Source organism: Harpia harpyja, chromosome 14 (assembly GCF_026419915.1).
Source record: "Harpia harpyja isolate bHarHar1 chromosome 14, bHarHar1 primary haplotype, whole genome shotgun sequence".
Classification (NCBI taxonomy): domain Eukaryota; kingdom Metazoa; phylum Chordata; class Aves; order Accipitriformes; family Accipitridae; genus Harpia; species Harpia harpyja.
The window spans coordinates 4476418-4500663 of record NC_068953.1 but is presented as its reverse complement, the minus strand read 5'-3'; the positions used below and the strand labels follow the sequence as shown (position 1 = coordinate 4500663).

At 42.8% G+C, this 24246-nt stretch overlaps 3 protein-coding genes across 7 annotated transcripts; 1 reads left to right on the top strand and 2 right to left on the bottom strand.

Annotated features, from left to right (window-relative positions):
• Nucleotides 1–994: 994 nt before the first annotated feature.
• On the top strand, nt 995–11655 carry MILR1 (mast cell immunoglobulin like receptor 1). 2 transcript variants are annotated; one of them, XM_052807124.1, is made up of 9 exons: nt 995–1201; nt 1291–1335; nt 2172–2459; nt 2792–3076; nt 3587–3700; nt 4154–4243; nt 5333–5395; nt 5751–5807; nt 10687–11655. In XM_052807124.1, the coding sequence occupies exons 1-8, from the start codon at nt 1168–1170 to the stop codon at nt 5798–5800; spliced, it is 969 nt and encodes a 322-aa protein (XP_052663084.1). In that variant the 5' UTR covers nt 995–1167; the 3' UTR covers nt 5801–5807; nt 10687–11655. The 2 variants fall into 2 exon arrangements, with proteins under 2 accessions (XP_052663084.1, XP_052663083.1); XM_052807123.1 differs by having other exon boundaries at nt 5748–5807.
• On the bottom strand, nt 4318–13538 carry POLG2 (DNA polymerase gamma 2, accessory subunit). Of its 3 annotated transcripts, XM_052807121.1 has the most exons (9): nt 12831–13538; nt 12265–12391; nt 12016–12121; nt 11455–11628; nt 10257–10397; nt 9316–9396; nt 8610–8710; nt 7554–7691; nt 4318–5335 (listed from the first exon to the last, which is right to left on the bottom strand). In XM_052807121.1, the coding sequence occupies exons 1-9, from the start codon at nt 13378–13380 to the stop codon at nt 5296–5298; spliced, it is 1458 nt and encodes a 485-aa protein (XP_052663081.1). In that variant the 5' UTR covers nt 13381–13538; the 3' UTR covers nt 4318–5295. The 3 variants fall into 3 exon arrangements, 2 of the variants coding, with proteins under 2 accessions (XP_052663081.1, XP_052663082.1); XR_008238140.1 differs by lacking the exon at nt 4318–5335 and having other exon boundaries at nt 7492–7691; nt 8488–8710; nt 12831–13536; XM_052807122.1 differs by lacking the exon at nt 4318–5335 and having other exon boundaries at nt 7492–7691; nt 12831–13537.
• A 2696-nt stretch (nt 13539–16234) lies between these two features.
• Nucleotides 16235–23525, bottom strand: DDX5 (DEAD-box helicase 5). 2 transcript variants are annotated; one of them, XM_052807118.1, is made up of 13 exons: nt 23376–23525; nt 21628–21793; nt 21385–21481; nt 21166–21299; nt 20978–21043; nt 20382–20523; nt 20143–20303; nt 19793–19965; nt 19480–19590; nt 19170–19231; nt 19032–19091; nt 17553–17777; nt 16235–16997 (listed from the first exon to the last, which is right to left on the bottom strand). In XM_052807118.1, the coding sequence occupies exons 1-13, from the start codon at nt 23405–23407 to the stop codon at nt 16615–16617; spliced, it is 1812 nt and encodes a 603-aa protein (XP_052663078.1). In that variant the 5' UTR covers nt 23408–23525; the 3' UTR covers nt 16235–16614. The 2 variants fall into 2 exon arrangements, with proteins under 2 accessions (XP_052663078.1, XP_052663079.1); XM_052807119.1 differs by having other exon boundaries at nt 23400–23520.
• Nucleotides 23526–24246: the final 721 nt, after the last annotated feature.

The window sequence follows — 24246 nt, the reverse complement described above, 5'->3', positions numbered from 1 at the left end:
CATTTTTAAAGACGTTTCCTGCCAGCTGCAAAAAAAAATAGTCCACTCTTGTGGTTAGCTGTCAGCACTTCCACATAAGAAACATTTGTGAGGGCAGGGTGGGCGTTGTCTTAAAAGAAATTAGAGGGAAAAAAAACGAGGAAGGAAGTTGCACACAAAATTCTGTGAGGAAACTACCATGCTGCAACACACCAGGCTTTCAGAGGGATTTTGTATTACAGAGGAGCGGACAGACTCTGTAGGGCCTCGTCTTGTTACCTTCAGAAACCGGAGACAAAGAAATAAGAAATAAGGCAAGGATTACAACAAAACTTTTAAGGCATTCTCATTCTGTAGAAGTAGTTACTTCTTCACACACGACAGGGCCTAGGGTTCTTCAGACGGCAATGCCCATATATAGCTAAAGATTACATTAACTTTGCCCGGAGGATGGCAAATAAAGAACATCTACTTACTGTAATCATGTAGCTTTGTATTACTGATTAGATAATCAAATTAGTCACCAAATTTATTTCCGCAGTGGTGTTGAACTCAAGTTCATGATAAGATTTGTACCTTCTAGTACAAGATCTCATTTCCTCACAGCTTAGTATTTGAAGTTTGACCAAAGTATTTCCCTAACAAGCTGGCTAGCTATAAATATTTATTAGCATCTTAAAACTTCTATAGATTTGATGCTTTTTTTTTGGCAATTTTTTTTTTAATTATATTGCTGCTAAAAAAACCACTACCACATACTACCTTAGTCTCAGCCATACGATCACTTGCATTATCTCTAGCAACTGTGTGACTGTTTCACATGAATCAGTGAACTCATTCCCTTATAAGAACAGTGCTAGAAAAATTATATACAGTCTTGTATACTGCATGGCAGCACGGTTCTACCACACAGCTCTCTCTCATGGAAAACTGCTGATTTGGTCAGCTACATCTTAGAACAACTCTATGTAACATTCAGCTGTATCCTGAACTGCTGTTCGTCACTCCACAGCTTTTTCTGCTGCTCACTGCTCTGTCTGCCATAGGCTAAATATAAGTGGAATATGACAAAAGTCTTTACACAAACATCAGTGAAGATCAGCACTAGGACTTCCTCAACCCATAGAGCCACTCCTCAAAGATCTCATTAATGTAACTCCACCAGCCGTCTTGCGCAGTATCAAGAAAATGTTTTTTCTCACAGTTCTGCTGTTTTCCCACCGTAAGCCAAGGACATACTTCTTACATATTACAAATCTTCTAAACAAGAACCATTGTTTCTTGTCTGAAAGCTTTCTTTTCTTCTCTTAGTTCAAATATCTCAGCAGATTCAGAAAACTACTGCAAATGGCAAAGGTAGGTTCTCTTTTTTTTTGATTTTGGGATATGTGCTGAAATCAACTGTTATCAAAAAAATGGGGGAGGGATTTAAAAATGTCCAAAACCTTCATGTAAAATTAAATCTGTCACCCCTGTCTGTGCAGTGAGGCAGTTTACAAGTTGCTATACAAAGTTAACTATCTCTTTGCTGACATGTATATACAGTCAAAATTGCTTTAAGTTGTTAAAACTTTTTCCCTTCTAGAAGTGTCATAACTTATCTTAGTCATGACTAGTTTATTACCATTTTCTATGAAAAGACCTTACAAGTTTTTATTACAAATTTATTTGTAAATATCACAAAAGCGAACTAATTTGATAGACCATCAAGGCTCCTGCTGCTACTATTCAAAAGTTCAATCTACTTACACAAGGTTAATTCTGCCTGCTTACAGCCACAAATAAAATACCATTTTTACTTTCAGATTCACATACTACCTCTCAACTAGCATATAAGGTTACTTTCTCCTACAATTAATGTCCCATAATATTTATATTTTATACTTCTATTATTTTCATTGCTGCTATAGTTCAGAAGTTTTTTTCTTGGTTCATCTGGATATATCTGTTGGCTTTGTGTGTATATGCTCTCTTTTGTATGAAGACATGCATTTTTCATCAAGTGTTTCAAGCTGCATACTGATTTTGAAAAATATAAAGTTGTGTTGCGCGCTACTGGAGGCGGAAAAAAATGTAAGCCCCTATTTCAACAGAAATAAGTATAGCCTGGTCCTCAACATATTTTGGGAAAAATCTGAGAGTTTCTTGGATGATAGGTGCAGTGAATTCACTCAGAAGTTTCTTCTTTCCAGAGATGCTGTCCAATCCCAGGCTCATACCTGTTCAGGGGACTTTGAATGTAATGATGAACCAGAACGTGAGCCTCTCCTGCCACTCAGACTCTGGAACTCCACCTGTCAGATACACATTGTTTAAACACAATCAGAAGATATCCACTTTAAATAGGCCAGACTTGACCCCCGGTTTGTTTAACTTGACTATCAACTCTGCCAGTGACATGGGTGAATACAAATGCAAAGCCGAGAATAACATCTCCGGTGGTGGAAAATACAGCAACAGTCTCAACTTCACCCTTAAAGGTATGTCTTGCTGTATACCTTCTCAGCACATTTTATTTCAGGGGCACATAGCCGTGTCTGATGCAATGTATCTGCAGCAGCAGGAGTCAGGGTTTTGTTTGCGGCAGGTACTGTTTTGGATTGCATTGTGTGCCTGCCTCGATTGCGGAGCTGAACTTTACTGCAAATGGCTATTATTTCTTTAGGACTCGGCGGTGCTATTCTGATTTGGCTCACTGAGCCCTCCATCCTTGATGCCCGTCTCATTTGCCAGTGTTGCCACTTAACTGCGAGTCTTGCTTTGAGCTTGTCCTGTACTCAGTGATGCAGTCTTTTCAGTTTTCTTTTTACAGAGCCAATTTCCAAACCAATGCTGAGCTCACCCACCTCTCAAGCAAAGGAAGGCCAGAATGTGACCCTGTCTTGTCTCTCAGAAAATGGCTCTCTTCCTATCACATACACGTTCTTCAAAGGAAGACAAAGCATCTCTCCCCCAGTGAAGATGCAGAAGAGGGAAGCAGCTGTGATTTTTCTATTTATGAATTCCTCTAGTGACTTTGGAACCTATAAATGCAGAGCTGAAAATAGCTTTCGCAATAATACAAAATACAGCAACAGTTTCAACTTTACATTAGCAGGTATGCATGTGTGAAACATTTTACCACTGTCGATAAACAGGGACCACACAAAATTCAGAATGTTGTAACAATGCAAGTTTTTTAGCCAGAAATTTTGTTCATGCAATGTAATGTTCAAAATATAATTTTTTACAATAAAAAAATATTTTTTTTAAATTAATGCAAAAAGATAGAATTCCATGCAGCCTAGGTAGTAGTAGAAGTTCAAGTGACCATGAAGGATGACTGTAAAAGACTGACTTTTGCAAGACACCCCTGGTCCACCTTGCTCCACCTTGGGGAGAGTCTGGTTCCATTTTTCTCTCTGGCCCTACGAAAGAGAGTCTACTGGCACCAGCAAGCTCCCTTCCTTCTGTGGCAGTGTGCACTTGGGACTCTCCTGAGTAGTTACGTTAACCACAGTTAATCCAAAAGCTGAAAGAAATGCAAAGTCTTGTTTTTAATTTACAGAAAATACTTATGAAACAACGTTTCATTGCATAAACACCTTTTTTTTTTTCTTTTCGGCAGAAGAGAGAAGCCTTTCTCAACCTTTGATCATTTCTCTTGGGCTGATCTTGCTACTATTCATAATAGGATTTGCTCTGTCAATTCCATTTTTCATAATTCCTTCATATAAAGCAAGTGAGTTATTTGAATGTCTGTTTCATTTTCCAGAGGTGCTCATTTATGTTGTAACATGATAGTTACACACTAAAGGGTATTGACGAGTAGAGTTAAGCACTTGGTATTTTAGGATGTTGTCAAGTGTCCTCTTAACCAGCACAGGCAACTTAACAAGACACTGACAAAGCAAAACCTCAGAGCTATGTTTTAGATGGCAGGTCTGCGATGGGGGAAGCAAAGCAACATCTAATTTAATACACATAAATGTTGGAAGGAATTGGATCTCTCAGTTCTTAGTAAAGAAAGGAAATTCTGTTAAAAATACCCTTGGTTAAGGAGTAATTTTTACCATGAAAATAACATTTTATGAGATCTCCAAGAATTCAAAAAATATGGAGCTGTTTATTTCCCTCTAAGAAAAACTGATATATGTAAACAGGCATATGTTTGTTTTTCTTTTACAATTTGCAGAAAAATTTAAGTCTACTAGGTCCTCAACTGGCTTTACTTCAACAACGAACGCAGAAGAGCCTGAAGACTACGTCATATACACAGAGATTGGTAAGTTCATGTTACTCCCCATGCAGTCATGAAACTTACTTATGGGAGTTTAGTTGAAGAATGCTATTATACTATTTGTAGCTATTATGGGCAAATTTCTTCAGGTACTGCAAAAGCAGCAGAAGGGGACACCTACTGTCACTCAGTGAGCTACTACTACTACTGACCATGCCTGGCAGAGGCATTACTTGAAGTCCCTCAGGGTCCATATTTGGCACTACCTGTCAGCCACGCAGCCAAAACTGCAACCAGTTAAATTAATTGAAGTTCTATAAAAAAATCTACTGTAAACAGAAGTAAAATGAAGAATTGCATTTGGTAACTCATGGTGAGGACTGAAGTAGCCACTACAAAGGAAAACAAAATTAAAAGACAGTTAAGTGGATCAGAGATGCCATGCCCATTTACTAAGAGACAAAAGTGGGCTATATGCATGTTGTAGAAAAATAAAACTTACGTAGCTCCTGCATCTGTTCAAGATTGTTCAGTACACAGGAGTTCTTTATTCCATGTTTCTTAACTTTGACAAGTCTCAAAGTCAGTTCAAACTGAAATTATGAGCAAAGCAACTGACCTAAGTTAAGACATTGTACAACTTCAACTGCAGAAAATACACAATAATGAAGACATCACATGAAAGCCAAGATGCTATTATCTTGTAATTTGCCTTATACATGAATGTCAGTATTTTCAAGCAAAAACGAAACCTCCAAAACAAACCAACAGCAAAGGTATTATGTTTCCTGTTTCTAAATATCAGAAGGGGAGTAATTATCTCCGAACAAATCTGCCTTCCTGTTCATGTAGCAGGCAGGTAGAATCCTGGCTGCTCTGCTGTGTTAGCTCGGTGCTCTGTGCAGCTGCTCATGCCAGATATCAATCAGCACTCAACCCACATAGCCTGCAAGGACAGTGACAATACCTCTGATAAGGCCCATGAACGCTACAGAAAGCATATATTCAATATGGAATCTCGCTGCTTTGTTTCAAGATTATTAAAAAAAAAACCAAACCAAAACCCAAAAAACCAAAACCATCTGGTCAGTCTCTTGTCATTGAGTTAACTGCTGTTCATCATCTTTAATGCAGAGCCTGTTAAACCAGAAGAAGAATATGTCAACTTTTCTGTTATTAGAAGAGAAGATGAAAAAGGTGAAAACATCAAGCTATAATATTGGAACATCTGATGTGCACAAATATGTTTGGGGGGGATTTTGCTGGGGGGGAGGCAGGGTTTAGATAGTAGCAGTTACATACTGAAAGTGCTTGCTTACTACAGAGAAATTAAGATAACTTTAAGACTTAATTTTGAGGGGAAAAAAGAAAACAAAAAACCCCAAGTAAAAACCCTATCACCATCCTATGATCCAAAAATTCAACGGCCTCATTATGAAACCACGCAGGAGATGTTATTAGTGGCCAAGTTGCTGATGGTATATTAGTTCTTCTGTCATGCCTCTGTACCAAAAAAAGGAATTGTGAATTATGTTATTCTGCCTTTTAGCAGAGAAGGCGGCATGTGCTACAGTCTATTCAAAGGTCTTCATCAGACATTGAGTACAAGGTAAGATCTCATGATTAACTTAATCACGTATTTTTAAAGAAACTTTCCGTCCTCAGATGTCTTAAATACCACCAAGTCTGCACAGAAATGATGTTTAGATAGTAGTTTCCTGGCCTAATTATTTTGTAGACAGACAATATAGCTCATTCTTTACTAGCAAGCAAAACTCCCAAGTCATAATCTCTAAAGACTTCAATTTAAAAGAAAAAGCAGAACAGATAAAAATTGGAATTAACAAAGACTCCAATAGCAATCCCATTAGACAAACAGCAGCTTATTCCCCAAATAGCACCATAAAACCCAAAATGAAACAAAACAATGTAATCACTGTCAGGTAAGATCCTACAGGACACAATATAAAGTCTGGCGTTATATGCATCTGATTAATAAACAGAAAGGAATAAATGATGTAAAGCTTTCACCCAGACCCAAGTTCCTGTACATTTAACAACTCTCCTGAAGTACAAACTGGATTGTATGCAAACATAAGATAATCAAAAGGCTTTAGTCAAGTATTAAAAAAAAAAAAAAAATCCCAACTGTGTTGTCCTCTTAGGCACACACTAGAGGATCCATATTTGGCCTCTGTACCTGCTACCTGCTGTTACCTAGCAGCAAGGATGGCTATTTCTCAGTTCAACATTACTTCAGCTCTCAGAGTAGGGATAGGATGCTAAAATTAATTTTTGGGACAGTTAACTCCAAAACAAATTCTCCATCCTGCTATAGGCCGTTTCTTAGATGTTTCTGGGTTCTTTTAATGTCATTCCATAGCCCGCTTATGTAGAATTCCACGAGTTCAGTAAGTCATGCAGTCACACTATGCTAACCTTGCATTATATCTAGCATTACACTATGCAGCAATTAATATTATTGTTACAAATAACCCGTACATAGTTAAATAAACACCATGTTAACAGAAGACATTTTTAAGGCAAGTTCTTGTGTTTCATGACACTGATGACTATCTGTGGCTGCATGCCTTGTTGCATACACCTTAAAGCACTTTAATACAGTGACTTAACAAGCTGTACACGCATAGTAAGTCTACAGAAGATCAGAATCAATTTCATATCAATGCAAACTCCTGTATCTGATTTTGACTACAACACTTGGGTACAGCATAAATATGGTTACACATTAGCTTTTTTCCACCATTTTCTATGTACAGCCATTTTTTGTCCACAAAAATGCTTGTCAAAAACTACAATTTATTTCTATTTCATCTGTTACTCTTGATAATGTATTTCTGATTATGTTTATCAAGTGCAAGATGAAGTAGCTTAAATGTTGAAGAACTGAGGCCATGTGATTAACATACATTCCTACAAACAGTACAAAAATACTGATGTTATTAAAAATTTAAGATTTTGAAGTCTTTTATATAAAATAGCATTTTCCAGCAGAGACCATAATTGTGTCAGCAATACACAGATGAAAGATGAATTTTTAGGCTAGGATGGAGTATTTTCAATTAGATAGTAAAACTGAAGACATGAAAAAGAATACGGTTAGCCCTGCTAATGAGGGACAAGTTTGTCTCTTCCCTCTTTTCAAGGTAACCTGGAAGACCTAGATGGTCTAGATTTGACAGAAAACACATGCACCACGAAGTTTTAGCAGAACCATTTGCAGAGAACCCATTGAGTCCATGACACCGCAGAAGCAAGTTCAGGCACAGATGTTTAAGAAATTCCTTTTATTCAATTAATTTAAGTTTACACATTTTTGGCTGATGTTACATACTTAGTTAAAAAGTCTTTCAGCCTAGAAATGTGCATCATTTCCTTCATGGTGGTGTCTCTGCTTCTCAGCTGGACCACTCCATTCTCTAGAGTGGCATCAGTTATCAAGACCATGAAGAGAACACTCATCTCATCGTACCTACAAAGAAAAGAGCACACCTGTTACTGCTTTTGGTGTACAAAAAACTCAGATATGTACAAATGACCATAAACTGTAAATACTTATTTTTGCTATACTGCACTAAGTCCAGTGTGAAGACACCAGTTTTCTTGTTGCCATTCCTTGCTTTCCTGATCACATTTCTTTAAATTATTTAGTTACTTTAGTACATAAGAATGTTATTTGCTGACCTATTACAAGAGTATTTTTGTAGAAGCGGAATATATCTTTCTTCTGTTATTTAATAGCCAGACTCACTTTGAAGACTACTGCACAGAACAAATAGTTGTATTTATTTTCTCTCGGGAAAAAATACTCATCACTATGCTCAAGATCCGCTGACATGAGCACCGATATGCTCAAAATTCACTCCTGATCAACATATCATATATGAAGCCCTCAACTGGAATAGTAGTTTTTATCTGCACAAATAATTCCATCACATACACTAAAGGTAATGGTTCCAGACTTGGAAGAACTTTTAAGTTCAAGACTAGACACAGTGTGCTATTTGAAATAGTACTTAAGAATGAAACAGAACCAGTCCAGATGCAAAAATGGGGGGTGAGGGTGGGAAACAGTTCTACAAGCTTATGACTCATCTTATGAAATGTATTTTCAATAGGAGAGTCTCTAAAAGGCATTTCACAGTTCCAGAGAAACAACAATAACATGTGAAAGCCTTATACTTCACTTAATTTTAAAAATTAACTATCTGAAATTGCTCTTTGTAATAAAGCTAATTGAATCCAAGTTTATAGTTTGGGATACATGCCTTCAGTCATGTGGTTACTGCACTCGATGACTTCTTACTGAAAACAGGCATATTTTCGCTAGTCCACACAAAGTCATCTTTCACCTTCATAGTTTAATTTACAAAAGACTGTTTCTCCTTACTTTGTATAAAGCTGTTCCATAGATACTTGCATGGTTTCAAGATAACCCGGCCATACGGAAATTCTGTTTTCTGACAGTTCATTGAACAATCCTTGACAAACCTGTGTTTATTTAAAAACAAATGTTAAAAGACAGTCTTCGAGGGCTTGAAATCCTATACAAAGAAACCACTAAAATTCTAGCATGTGTGGTATTAGCATTCCTAGCCGGTGTTAATTTTCTGGCTGACATAATCTCAAAGTAGAAAACAGCCTGGCAATTAAATCTCCATTTATATTTAAGAACATGCCAATGTAAGTTTCCCCCCTTCTGTGGGGACCAGCTTAATGACTGACTGAAAAAAAACTTTTTAAAAATCCTTCTGAAGATGTGACCCATCTGTTAAGATGATTCTGAAAGATCCAGAAGCTGAGAGGGCTTGTATTATTTATTTTCCTTAATTTTGCATGGAACAAGTTATCAACTCTAATAGTACTGAAAGCAGTGTGTTAATGCAAGGCAGGCATCTACTACCCATTGTCTGCAGTGGTCTCCTTTGGCTACAACTCACAAGCCGCACAGCAGCACTGTGAAATATGTACAACCATGAATCTCTGAGAATCAAAGTAGCAGCATGATTTTCCCCAACATAAACAGTGTCTGAATTGTAACAGAAGGTTACATGGAGAGTCAGTGCTCAAAATTAAAATACTTTCTTACAACCTACCTGTCTCAGCTCTGTTGTTGGACCTTTTCCTACATCCAAGGCCACTTTAAGAGGTGCTAAGCAAGGATGAAGCTTAAGTACCTAATAATTTTACAAAAAGCAACAGATTACTAAATGCATTTAGTGTGAAATTCTAAACAGAACTAGGAAATATTACATTTTTTTTCACTGAAATTAAGGTTCTAAACATGCAAGAAATTTCTCATAGCACAATCCTGAATTAAAAGCTGTATTTTATATAACTAGCACACATGCCAGCTAGATTAGCATGGCAGAAATTACTCCATTTTGGCCCAGAAAAGAGATGAAGTTTTGTTAGCAGAGCTCCATCATCTTTATTGAAGCCAGAGTGATCAGAGACAGCCCAGCAGACAGTTACCATCCAGTCTACTGCCTGGTCTTAAAGACCAAACGACTGTTTGACTAACAAGTGCTGTCTGAAGGCTAGTACTCTAACTCCAGAAAACCAGGGTAAAAGTGGGAATAATGATGGTCCTTGGGCAAATGCCCCACTACCACCCACGACCCACTTTTTCTACTCTTCTCAGCAACCTTCAAATGCTGCCAGAAGAGGCAAACTCCTCTTTCCCATGCACAGCAGCTACATTCCAGTTCCTCTTGACTCCTTCATCACTTGCATGGCAAGAGCCTACCTACCATCAGAGAGAAAGAAGGTAAAACAGGAAAGGTGACCTCAGAATGAGAGAAAAATTGCTTATGTGGGTGAAAAGGACTGCAGAGGCAGTCCCATGGGGCCAGCCTATTGCTACCAGTGAGAGGCATTCTGTCTGCACCTGTTGGGGAAGGGAACAGAAGATAGCCGTGTGGAAAAGGGAGGTATATCCATGCTTGAATTTACCACATTGTCTGTGGGCTTTGTACTTTGACCTATCCCTGCCTTCCATCATCCATCCTTCCTTACACTTTCTATAGAAAGTTACCTTTCTCTGTGAATTTTTCTTTTTTGTTAATGGGTTCTCAGCTAGCTGTAGAGAATCAAAGAGATATGCTAATACTCCTCGGTCCAGATTTCCGCTCACAGACAGAACGTGAGGAATAACATTCTTCCTTCCATCTCGGCCCTGAAGAGGAAAAAACCCGCAAAGGTGTACCTCAAAGACTGTCCCCAAAAGCCTTTTGTTTACTTTAAAAGTATAACGAGGCATTGAGCTCAAGCACCCTTATTACATTTAAAATACAATCAGACATATATTTTTAAAAGTTACCAGCAATCTTAAAAGCGTAAGAGTAACGAGGTAAGATTGTAACACTGGGGAAAGCAGAAGATCAGAGCAGGATGGGATTATTTTCTTGTCCTGCCTCTCTAATCATAAATTTAAACCTTATACTTGAAACTGCATTTTCTTTCAGAGGTTTCTAGATGACTTCCAAGGGACCACAAGGGTCCGTCCCCACCAAAAAGCCCACCACGCAAACCCAAAACAACTACGTAACCCACAGTTTTGTAGGTTACATTACAGTCTTCTGCCTTCTGTATACAAATAAGCTGCAAAACCAGGAAAGACAGACAGGACTGTCATGAGGAGGAGAAGGTTGCAATTTGCTGGTAAAATACCAAGTTACACTCCTTTTATCTGTTCAGCCTGACTTTTCAAACATTGCCATTCACTAGAAGTTTGTCCCTCTCCAATATATTCAGTGGAAAGGTTTCCCTCTAGCCCATTCCCCCTTCTGAGTGAGGCAACTTCTATAAAGCCATTTGCAGTGTTTATAATCCATCAATCCACATGAACGTCTACATATATGGAATTGGACAAGCTACAGAAAGAAAAAACATTTACAGGTTCTTTTTGATGCGAACTTAACACTGCAAAACACAGACTAACTTTGTCTTGACATCTACTCACAGATACAGGCAAAGGCTATGCAGCTGTAACAGCTGTCTTGTCAACATAGCTCATTTCTATTTTCAAAGAATTAACTCCTTGCAAAAAAACTCCAAAACGCGATTTTATCTGCTTTTGAAAACAAAGGTCTGACTGCAGAGTATCAATTGTACTGCTTTTACAAGAGAATAAAAAGACAGTCACATGCTAAGCAAGTGGACCAGCAAAGAAACCATTTCTCTCACACGTTATCATCTTTATCAGAAAAGATTTTTAATACAGTAAACCTTACAAGTAATTTTGAGCTATCCCCTGGATACATCTGTAACAGTTCAGTATCACCAAGGTTCTTCAATGTTTCTATTGTTTCTGTCCCCCAAGGAAATCTGTAATGTAAATTAAATCCTCTTCTTCCTTCTTTGTCCTGAAAGTCACTGCTGCTGAAGTTAGACGGGCCTACTGCAAACTGAAAATAAAAGATATGAGATGATCACTACTGTACATACTGTATTAACTACAAAAAACAAGTCTGTAATGCAAGCTGGTCTGTGATTTTCAGCAAAGGATTTTTATAAATTACAGCCCAAATCTCTCTGTTGTTTTACAGCATCTTGATCTCAAATCACTTACAAAGACAAAACATTTGCCCTTCTGCAAGTAACATTATAAACTACTTAACAGGTTTGTCATAAACTGAAGTAGTTTTTTGGTTTCTCATGATAAATATATGTATTTCAGTGACAAGAACAGGCTAGCAATATAACACCATAAGACTGACCAGGGTGTCTAATCCCCCCTCTCTCTAAGATATAAAGGAACAGGCCAAGATTTCCCATGGCTACACTACCGTTACCTTTCTCCACCATTGGAGCCTCTGGCGTAACCAGTAATCGAGCCACTGTCCTGCAGTTCTGGGAGAACTAAACCATGCAAGCAAAGACGTGGTCCTTTCGCCTATTCTTTAAACAATAGCAAGGTCAGCAAGTTAACTCCTTCAAAAATAACAGGGAAAAAGCAAGAGACAGTATTCAAAAATAATCCAAAAGTGAAACAAGTGCAAACAGTTGGCTTAAGTATGGAAAAGGATTAATCTCTCCATTACCTTGTAAGGTTTTTGTTGTGTTGTTCACTTTCTGGAATAGAGTGAAAGCATACTCCAATTTGAGCAAGGCCACAAGGCAGTCTTTTGTTCACCAATTCTATGCAGCTAACATATTGTGCCAGGGCACCTGTCGAAAGACAAACAGCTAATTTTAGTAGCCGCAGGAAAAAATGTTATTTTTTTTAATTCTACCGAGAGTGAATGTAGCACATATGATACCCGTACTGTTTATATGTGGAGTCCCACTAGCGTTAATGTTTTGCAGAGATTAGCTCAGCAGTCTGTAGCCCGATTCCTCCGGGTACTTTGGCAACTGTGATTTTAATGTGCCTTTCCCCTAATTACAACGGAAAGCATCCGATGCGCACTTCGGCGTTCACGCCGCTCAGGTCCCTGAAAAGGACACAAATTCACAGCACGCAGATGAAACCTTCCCAGCGCGCTAACGCAACCGGAAAATTCCCTTAAGTGCTGCTGCTTCGCTCCCCGCAAGAAAAACGGGAGCAGGCTGTCCAGATCTCTCCGGAGAACAGCCTCACCCCTGCGCTGACGGACGAGGCACCTACCGGGCAGCAGGCTCTCACGAAGCGTCCCCGCGCTCCCTAGCACTTCTTCCAGAGACGGTCCGCCCGGCTCCTGGCTACAGCCCCTGCCCCGGAGGGCTCCGCGCAGCGTCTCCGAATGCAGCAGCCGGAGACCCTGCCCGGCCCGCGGAGAGCCGGCGGCGGGCGGGCCGTGGAGCGGGGCATCCACGGCGAACACCTGCTCCCGGAATGCCAGCGCCGAGTCCCACCACTGGGCCGCCAGGTTGCCCCGCAGTGCCACGCCCAGCGGCCCGAAGCCCGGGTGACAGCCGCTGAGGTAGGCGCGCCAGGGCAGCGCCGGCCGCGGCTCCGCGCCGCCCCGCAGGAAGTGCCGCCGCCAGCACACCTCCAGCAGCTCCTCCCCTCTCGCCGCCTCATCATCGCCGCCGGCCGCCGCAGCGTAGGGCCTCACCGGGGATCCGGCTTCCACCTCCTCCGCGACCCGCGCGGCGGGCGGCCGCCGCCTCAGCACGGACCGCCCCAGGGGAGCGCGGCCGCACCACCGACCCCCTTGGCGGCAGCCCAGCGCCATCTTCCTTGCCTCCCTCCTCCCTCATGGCGGGAAGGGACGCTGCCGGCACTGCGCATGCGCCACGCCCCGCGCGCGCAGGAAGCGGGGCTGGCGCGCGGCCTGCCAAGAGCGAGCGGGAAGACGGTGGCCGCGCATGCGCGCTGGCACGCCGCGGCCTGGCGCTGCCTCCTTCCCCCCCCCGCGCCGTTTCTTTCTCCTCAGGGGCGGCCGCTCGCCTGCGGCCCGGGGCGGGACCCGCGGCCGCCGGTGTTCCGTGCCCTTCAGACCAGCCGCGGCCACGGCAAGCCGGGATTCCGGCCTTCCCGCGGCTGAGGCTGCACGTGTCAGGAGGTAGCGTCTGGCCTTCCCCTCCCGGACACGGCAGCCCGGAGCCCCCTCGGACGAGGCTGTGAGAAGGACCCTACCCTTTGCTGTCATTAGGAACACATTACAGCTGCACAGGGAGGATTTCTGTGGGAAAAGCCCGTACAGATCTCATCAGAGCAGCTCCACATCGCTTTGTATGGACTGAAGCAACATAAAAGCTTTCCAACCAGAAAGCAAGAGTTCGAGGTAACGCGTCATTGCGGTACCTTCTGCTGAGAGGGCGGGTCGAGGCACCTCTGCTCCCCAACCCTGCTCAAGTTCGCATCTGGCAGAGGAGCCCGACAGCCGAGCAGTGGAAATTTCCATACGTGCTTCATCACGGTTTTGTACCAGTGCCAGAAGGTGGAGCCTAAGAGAGGAGGAACCATTCTGCGAGCTGGCTGCTACGCAAAATTAATGTATGTAAAGTCCCAATGAGTTGGAATAATCTCCGCATTGGTTCTTTATTGCACGAATCCGACCCACAGGCCAGAAGGACCAACAGAGAATTGAAAAGACAACACCGTAGTAGGCACCTGGGCCCGCTGGAGGAGTTGCTGCTCCTAGGTGAAAAAGTACTGCTAGGTACAACTTTCTCAGGCAGATTTGCCATGAGCTCACTTCTACCAGCACAGGTCTGATAACATGCTCAAAGCTAGTTAGTAGAGCTCTTTTTGCATTTTTTTATGTGCAAATGTTAAGAAGAGTGCCCACCTTACACTGAGCAAGACCCTCCCCCCTCAGGGAACACTTTCCCTAAATGATGGTCATTTAGGAACACCATTAGGCAAAAAAAATTCAAAGCCATGGTCCTGTTTTTCCAGAGTTGTGCCTTTCTGCTTGAAAAAAAAAAAAAAAAAGAAAACCAACCTCAAAAATAGTACTCCAGTAACCCACATTGCACATCTAGAAGGAAGACAGAACTTCTGAGGCTTAAAAAGTTACTTCAGCTTCTGAAGGTAGCAGATTTGGTCACATAATCACACTTAAGTCCACCAAGAATTTACAACCTTGAAAAACCTGTACTGTAGAGTCACAAGGTGCATCTCTTCCCACAATTTCCTGATACAAGTTTCCAAAGCACACTCCCAACCAATATGACTTGCAAACACCTATCTGGGTTTCACTTCAACCAACGTGGTTGGTGCTTATCTCCCATCTAAAGGGAGAAAGAGGCTATTTGTTCTTTGCATTACTGTTAAAGACCACAGTCTGTTAATTATAATTCACAAGCTAGAAGTTATACTAAAAAGGTATATGTAGAAAAAGTTTTTAAGAGAGAAACAGGCTTTCCATGCATTTTCTTTCAGGCAACTGAACTAGAAACTTAGCAATTAACATGTCATATTTCAAAGATAAATAATCATCTACTTCCTTATCTTCAACACTGATGGCACTGGGCAAGGGGAATGTTGCAAAGCTGATTAAAGAGACTCTTTCCTGCATTGCCAACTGCAGTTTTAGACTCAAGTGCAGTAGTATTTCAGGACTCCAGCTGAAGTTCTCATAGCAACAGCAAATGATAACAAAAGTACTGTCAAGTGATAGAACTCCACAGAAAAGGCAGAAATACATAATTAAGAGACAGATTAGGCTGCTGTTAAGAACATCGTAAGCTGAGCCTCAGAGGAAAACAATCACCAAGAGCTAAGCACGGACTAGCAAAGAGATCTAAAGTGTAAAAGAAATAGTCTGACTTGGGTTAAAAATAACCTAGACAGAACCTTGTCTCGATTCTTGCAGATTCAACCTTGAATACATTAAGCTGTAGTAGTTAAGCAGTTAAACCTGAAACTAATCATTGTTACTGATAAACAAGTGAGAGGAAGGAACTGAAAAGTCAGTATTAACTGGAATTTTAATATACCATACTTGAAAGCATTAAGTACTTTAACCCCAGGATCAAGTATTATTCCAACTACACTCCTCATCCAGGAGTTGCTTTGCTCAGCACATTACAGAGACATTTGCATGTACTACAAGTCTTGTAAAAAAATCCATGAAGTACATTCACGGATCAACAGCCCACTTCCCTCCCCCCACTTCCATAAAGAAATCACTGCTCAATACCAGTTTAAGTATAATTTGAAGTTTTAATACTAAGATCTTCCCGTTTCTCTGAAGCTCATAGTAAGCCTGCATGCTAACTCACAAGGCCTGACAGCTGTAGATACATTACACTCAAGCCTAGTCTGCACATATGCTCCTGTGAAGGCAACAGTTTCAGTGCTGCAAAAGCTTCCTACACTTGTAGCAGCTCACTAGCAACACCACTGCAGAGTTTTGGTTAGCAAGACTTCCAGCTACACCATTACTCCAGCGGATCTTTTCCAAAAACTGGCCCTACACTAGTGAAACAAGGAAGAGTACTGTTTCCAACAGTTACTTAGAAGCCAGCTTTAGTTTTCTTCCCCATCGAAGCAGAGCCTGCCATGCTAAGCAATCTAGCCCAATCAAGGCAAGGCTGGTTTTTGTATAAGCTTAAATGTTTAATCAGACACAGTTGAGAAACCTTTCTAGAATTTAATATAAAAACATTTGACATTCCATTAATGTAAAGTTGTGCACATGTTGAGAAAATTGCCATCTGAAAGAAAATTCGGTCTTCAAATATCTTTATTGGAAGGCCATGCACTGCCTTCTGTTACTGTATTTCAAATCACTGTACATTTACTTTGAAAACACTGTCTGCATTTTCTAGTACAAAAAACTAAAAATTGTTTCAGGAATGTAGAGAAATATTCAACTTAAATAGCGAAAAAGTGCACCATAATTACTGCTGCACTGCAGTCATTTCTGCATTTCCCATTTCTTAAATAACTATCCTGTTTTGATAACACACAATATAAAGAGCAATTATGAAAAACTGAGACATTTAAATACACTAAGTTATTGAGAATAACTTGTCGGCATTGGGTAACCTATCATAGGAGCAGCACCAGTGGCAGGATATGCATACTGCTGTTGGTTCATGCCATTGTGCATATTTGCAATATTACTTCCATACTGCTGATCATAGCCATTCTGGTAAGCTCCTGCAGGGTTACCAGCCCTGAAGCCAGCTTGCATGCCTGCAGCTGCAAAGCCATTTCCAAAAGGAGTTCCATTACTGAAACTTTGGGCACTGTAGGCCCCATTTTGAGTTTTTGCTCCAAAGTCTCTCTTCCCTAGTGCACCATAGTTTCTCTCAAAGTTCTCCCTCTCTCTAAAACTACTAAATCCACCCCTTTTGCCCGCAGAATATCTGTCACGTCGATCACCTCGGGAACGACCTATTAAAAAAGACAAGACATAGTTATATATGTATCATAAAGGCTGCGTTTTACATACCACCAAATGAGTTCAGCTAGTAAGAGGAAAAATCCTTCCTTCTCTGCCCCAGCAAGGCAAACCTACTATAAAAGCTTTCCAGTTGCTAACTGGACTCTAGTTAGATGAAGACTCTTTTGATACAGAAAGCTGTGTCTGACCTATGAGAAGAGTCACATACTCTCCCCTGTAATACAGGTGGTAGCATCAAGGCAAAAAGTCACTTTTATCTTGCCAATAGGACACTTGCATCCATCTTTCGTAGTCATATGAGATGGCCACAAAACTGAGCCCTGAAGTGTTTTATTTCAGAGCAAACAGAAGCGCATCTTTGGCCAGCAGTAGCCATAAGTGCACCACAGCATGGTATTGGTGTTAATAAATACCTTTTCAGGTCACCGTAACTGGTAGCTAAACCACCTTCCACATCCATTTTGGAGCGAGGTTGGGGGTGGAATTTGAGTTTCCATTTTGTTCCAAGAGGAAAGCTATGCACTGTGGTCAAGAACAGTACTTACCTGAACCTCTGTCTTCAATCAACTGAAGCAATTTGGGGTTGATGGCTTGATTAGCCTCCCGAAGCACAGAGATGAGGTCATTTACTTGCTTAATATTGTTAGGAGTAAAGAATGTGTATGCTGTGCCTGTTTTGGTACTGCGGGCAGTTCGTCCAATTCGGTGGATATAGTCCTCTGAGGAGTTAGGGTAGTCATAATTGATGACAAATTTCACATCTTCCACATCTGTAAAGTGTTGCAGTGTGGCAAAAAGCAAGGTACAAAGTTTTGCACACCACAACAGCCAAATCGAAGATAAACATTAGACAATAGTACTTTTAACGGAAATAATGGCTGCAAAGAACAGTGTTAGAATCATCCATTTCTGCATGAGTATTGTGGAAGAGAAAGTTATGCACACTCCGTCTGTTCCCGTCTCATCACCCACCCTGTGATCCAAAACCTTACCATAAAGGAGTATGCATTTGCTTGTCATTCCCAACTCAAGAGTCCCCTTTACAAATCATCAAGTGACATCTGAATGCTTCTTGCAGTAGGGCCACTAAAGCTCACAGCAGCCTCTTCATGTGCTCATTTGAGGACCTTAGAGTAAAAACATACAAGGTCCTTCACATACACACTCATTAGAAGCTCAAAAAAAAAAGGGGCCACACTGCTCGTCTTGCCAAGACCTTTGAACCGCAGCTGCAAGAAAAACATACCTGTCCCCCCAAAGTCACCAAGTTGTTTTTATGCACTGTGTCTCGTCTAGGCAAGCGCTTCCAAGAAGCCAGGGTTCACTTGAGAATGTGTCTCTCTCTGGCAGGTCTCGACATGACGACTATGTATAGGTGGAGGAACTTCGACTTTCAAAGGCATTTGAAAAGCCATTGCTTTCCTGCCCCACTTGCTAAAGTGAGAGGTGGACTTTTTCTCAGATTTCATGTGCCAGTACTCACCAATTTGTACAAGGCTTAGTACATTTTAAAGCTGCTCTCTCCATTTCATGGTTGAAAAAAAAATTTCATTGAACATTGAAGTTTGTAATTATTTTCTTCGACATTTCAGCAAACTCACTGAAATTCAAAGACCCACAGATCACAGCAGACAGTATGCACAAAACTAACAGTACTGCACCATGGCAAATCATGCAAAGCATGGAGAGAAGAGAAATACCAGGGCAAAGTGAACTGTGAATGAAACTGCTTATTTCATGAGAGAACAGTTTATGGGGTAGTAGTTTAAAGGATGATCTTTGCCTTTTGAAGATTACTGGCACACAATGCTCTCAGCTTTCACCTCTCTATTTGACTGGAAGCAGCCAGCCGATCATTTCCACTAGTCCTCCATCCCCCTCGAGTCCTCCGATTGTCATGCCTAGGCCTTGCCACAAAGACTGCACCTTTATGTGAAGAAAACTTAGAAAAATGCAGAGGTTAAAGAAAGCAATAGACTTTCTTTAAATAGCTTTGGGCAACTGGCATTACGAGTTGTACTAACCTAGACCTCTGGATGCAACATCTGTAGCAATCAGGATTGGTGCTTTTCCATGTTTGAATTCTGTAACACAAGCAACTCATCAGTCTCTTCATTAAGTAACACAGATCATATGCTTGCAGAAATTGCTAAAATACTCACCATTTAGAACCCAGTCACGCTCCTGCTGACTTTTATCACCATGAATACCCATTGCTGGCCACCTGAAAATACAGAACTTGATTGACCTCAGACCATTCCTTGAGTGGCTTCATTAGTCAAAGATAGGGCAACTGGCACTACTGGCAAATTCCAAAGGGCTTCTGGGAGTTACTTTTAGCATTTTAACTGACACCTGGTGTCACTGTATTTGACAGTTTTGATACCATAGTTAAAGTGGTCACTCATGAAGAATCAAGAGCATGCTCATACTATTAAGGTAGCTCACTGAAGTTCAAGCTATTAGACTCACCCATCTCTCCTCATTTTCCTGGTAAGATCATCACACCGTCTTTTGGTTTCCACAAAAACAATTGTTTTATTTTCCTTCTCACTCATTATTTCTTCCATCAAACGAATAAGCCTATTATGAAGAGATGATGGTTAGAGCTGGGATTGATTTGTACTACGCAAGTTCAGTTTTAACAGCCTGATTTTTTAAATTTTTTTTAGTGGTCTCAGACTGGTATCTAAAAATCCATCAAGACAAATTCATTCCACAGTTCATAAGCTAAAACTAACCATTAAAAAACAACTTGAATGCTTTGCCCCCACTGACTACTTACTTGTCATCTTTCTCTACATCATGACACACATCCACAATCTGAAGAATGTTGTGATTTGCACTTAGTTCTAATGCACCAATGTTGATGTGTACATATTCTTTCAAAAAGTCTTCAGCCAGCTGCCTTACTTCCTTTGGCCATGTGGCACTCCACATCAGAGTTTGCCTGTCAGGCTGGAGAAGGAGACTAGGTAAGTACAAGATCAATAGACAGTCAAGTCAAATGCCCAATCAAAAAAAAAAGTCTCCCCAGGCAAGCCTGAAAAAGTTAATTGCTCTGCCCTTGCTTTAATGAGCATAGTGGCATTTGTTTCTGCAATAGCAGTAAATGCATGAACCATTTATACTCACTCTTATCTGATCCACAATTTTTCTGATCTGAGGTTCAAATCCCATGTCAAGCATCCTGTCAGCTTCATCAAGGACAAGGTAAGTACACCTCCTGAGATTGGTCTTCCCAGCTTCTAAGAAGTCTATAAGTCTTCCAGGTGTTGCAATGCAGATTTCCACACCTAAAAACCAAGCAGTAAAGTCAGCTTAAGTAGTTTTCACATTGCCTCATACAGAGATGCATCAAGGCTTATCCATACCTCTTTCTAAGTCACGAATCTGTGGTCCCTTTGGAGCACCTCCATAAATACATGTAGACTTCAAACGGCATGCTCTGCTATATTCAGCAGCTACCTGCTGCACTTGTTGAGCCAGTTCACGAGTTGGTGCCAGCACAAGACACTGGAAAGAAGATGCCCAGCTTTTAGTTCAATACCTATTTGAAGCTTCTAGTCTGAAACTAGTCTTAAGTGGGAAGGTTGTCATATATTCCTTCAGTGCCAGAATGACTAAAGTGGATTTAAGTAGCCCGAACCAGCAAACCAAATTACCTAGCATCTCAGTTACCACCAAACACTGACCTACATGGTACGATATCTGAAAGTCACTAGCTTCCAGGGGACAGCAATTTCCAAAACGGGACATGTAGCCCTGTTCTGCACAATTTTAAGGACAATCCAAACAGAGCTTGTAGGATGTTCTTGGGAGACTACCAAAACATGGAACCACTCTAGTCATACAGAGAAACACAATACAGCTATGGACTCTTATGAGCATGGACAATTGGGACTGTAAAAAAACAAACATAATCACATTCTCTAGAAATTAAGATCCCCTTTCACTTAGGAATACTCACAATAGGTCCATCTCCTCGCTCCAGGAATGGCTGGTGATTTATATGCACAATAGCAGGCAACAAGTACTGTTTGGAAGAAAGAAAAGTTTCATTACAATCTCTTCCCAGAAGTGTTCAGCCTGCATTATGCCAGGCCATACTTTCACTGCTGAAATCCAGCAGTATTCCAGGCTACAATCAAAACTTACAGACAGTGTTTTCCCTGATCCAGTCTGTGCCACTCCAACCATATCCAATCCACTCAATGCAACAGGCCATCCTTGTGCTTGAATAGCAGTTGGTTCAGTGAAGTTCTGCCTCTGAATTACTTCCATAACATTTGCTTGAAGAGAAAATTGAAGCTTATTAACTTAGACTTTGTCTTAATCAAGCCTAGAAGAGCAACCAATAAGCTAGTCTTCACTTACCAGGAAAGTTAGCTTCATAGAAGTTTATAATCGGTTTTGGACAGTTATGGCCCCTAACTGTGACTTCTTTGCTTGATCTGTACTGTTCAACTTCTTGCTGCAAGACAAAAAAGCCCCATTATTAGAAATAAGGTTTGATAGAAAAGTTATCTTTTAAGTTACCCCATCCAAACGTGTTGGGCCCCATGACCCTCAGCATGTTTGCACTTATTTGTTTACTTTTGCATGAGTTACAGTACATACCACAGTACGTCTCACTACATCAGGATGTTCTTGATAGAAGTTCTTCTCAAATTTGGGCAGCTCATCTAAATTCCATTTCTTTTTTGTAAGTTTTTCCCCAGGGTTTCCAAATTTCTTTCCAGAAAGAGGTCCACCTCTACTTCCTCCAAAACGGGGTGCTCCAAACCTGGAGAAGATGATCATAACATAGAATCCAAAGGAACATTTTTGGTCCTCTTATACAGCTTAACCACTATCTCTGCAGTATCTATCTGTTTAGTCCTCTTATACAGCTTAACCACTATCTCTGCAGTATCTATCTGTAGCTTTACAATTCAGATTTATAAACCCCACCTACAGGATACCAAAACTTTAAAAAACATACTTAAGTTGCAGATGTCACAATCTGCCTAGCTACAATTCATATTCAGAAGCTAAGGTGACACATACCTTTGCAGTTTTCTTAAAATGAAACTGTTAGGCCTATTAGCAAGTTACAACAACGGCAAAGTAAGGACATTAACACCTTTGCATTACCGCATGCTCAAAATGGTTTCCCACCCAAGTGACACTCCCATTGTGTGTCAGCCTGCAGAAAGTGGGCAGGGGCAGTTACGAAACCTTGGGATAACTTTCCCATAAACTGCTTTCTTGTATCTCAAAAGATAAGACTTCTCTCAATAACGATTTTTTTATGAGGCACTGCATTTTACATTAGCGTTTTAAGTTCGGTCCCTGCATTCAGAAAAGGCTCATCTCGAAGCCTCTCCTGGCAGCCCCAAGGCGCAGCTCGAAGCGACGCTAAACCCTGCGCTGAGGACCGCTAAACTGGATCCGAGCCTGGGGCTCCCTCCCCCGCCCCGATTGCTCCCCAATTTTGCCCGGGCAAGGCGCTGGGAGCGATCCTTCCCAGCACAACACAGCGCTCCCACAGTGGCCGCTGCTTCCTGCCAGCGCTGTTTCCTTTGTCTCTCATTTCTGTCTACGCCACATTTTCCAGCCGCTGCCATTTTAGAGTCTGAGCTGGGCGGGGGGAGGAGGAGGAGGAGGAACAAAGGCAGCAGCAGCCGGCATTTTGATTTCCCCTCAGTCACCGCATGGCGGGGCCGGCCATTAACATCCGCTTACACAACACAAAGCGGGAGCCGGCCGGCTTCTGCCAGCAACAGCCAGAGCCGCCGTCCCTTGTGAGGGGGAAGGGAGGAAAAGGGAACCGCCCTACCGAGAGCTCCCCAAGCCTTCGGCATCGACGAAGCGCCCGGCCAACCCACTGACCCACAAACCTCCAGCCAGCCCGCCGCTCCCTAGCCCACCCCCACTGGGGAGGGGGGGGAGAATCGAGCTCTGCGTGGACCATCCGTACTCGGGGGTACCTCCCCGGAGGGAAGTGGGGGGGCGAGTCCCTTTTCCCCGCCACAAAAAACCCACCCGCACCCCTCCTAAGCGGCCACACACAAGTGGGGGCTGCGCTGAGGCGGATGGACCCAGCCCCGTCCCAGACCGTACAGCCACCCACGCACAGCGGTCGCCATCGGCAAGAGCTCCTAAAGCCAGTTCCCCTCCCCCGGCCTCCCCTCGCGAAGCTCCAGAGACCTCCATAAGGCAAGAGCTGAGGAGAAGGGCTCCAGGGCCCAACGCCCGCGACTCGCCGCCATTTTAAACGGCTTAAAAAAAAAAAACCAAACCACCAACAACCACCAGAACCCCACAGTCAGTCTAAGAGTCCGGACGCTGGCGGCGGCTAGCGCCGGCCGGGCCCCCGGACTCACCCTCTATCCCTGTCGCTGGAATACCCGGGCATGGTGATGGTGGCGGTGGGCGAGGCGATCCCGGTCACTTAAAACGGGTGTCGAAAGGTAGGACAGGATCCGATGCCGTTGGTGGGGGCCACCGAATGTAGAGCGCCTCACCGCCCGGATGCCGGTTATATAGGCGGCCGCGGGGGATGCTGGGAACCGGCTGGTGACGCAGGCGCAGAACCCGCCCCTTCTGTTATGTAAGCGGCCCGAACTGGTCGGAATCCCCGCCCCCTTCCCCTGTGGGCGGGACCGCGGCTCGGCCGACTGACCGGCTTCTGCGCTCGCGGCCGGAAGTTCCCCTCCTCCTTAGAGGCGTGGCCTCCGCTGCCGTCACTGCCCGCAGCGCCCCGCCCGGAGGAGCCCGTGCTTCCCCAACCCCCACGCAAGGAAAGGCGCGAGCGGCTGCGCCTGCGCAGAGCGGGCGGCGGGCCGCGGCCTAATGGCGCCGACTCGTCGCCTGGCTGAGGCGTCTCCGTCTGCGCGCCCGTGGGCCGCGAATCGCCCTTGGCCTGACGAGAACAGGGATTTCTCCCCTCCCAGCCTTTGCTAAGTGGCGGCCTGATGCCTTTCGGCCTCCCGGTTTGTCCGCCCAGAGAGGCGCTCGGCTCCTGGCTGGTGGGCAGGAGCAGCGGTGAGGCAGCGTTCTTCAGTTTGGTCCTGGCTGGGGCTCACAGTCAAGTTCCCCGAGCTCAAAGCCTCACAGATGCTTGAGGGGCGTGAACTGTTTGTGGAAAGCCTCCTGCGAGTGCTCCAACAGAGAAAACCCAGACTCAAGTGGAGTTGCCACGTTTTAACTAATAACTGATACTTGAGGGAATGGTAGATTCAGCTGCACACCCAC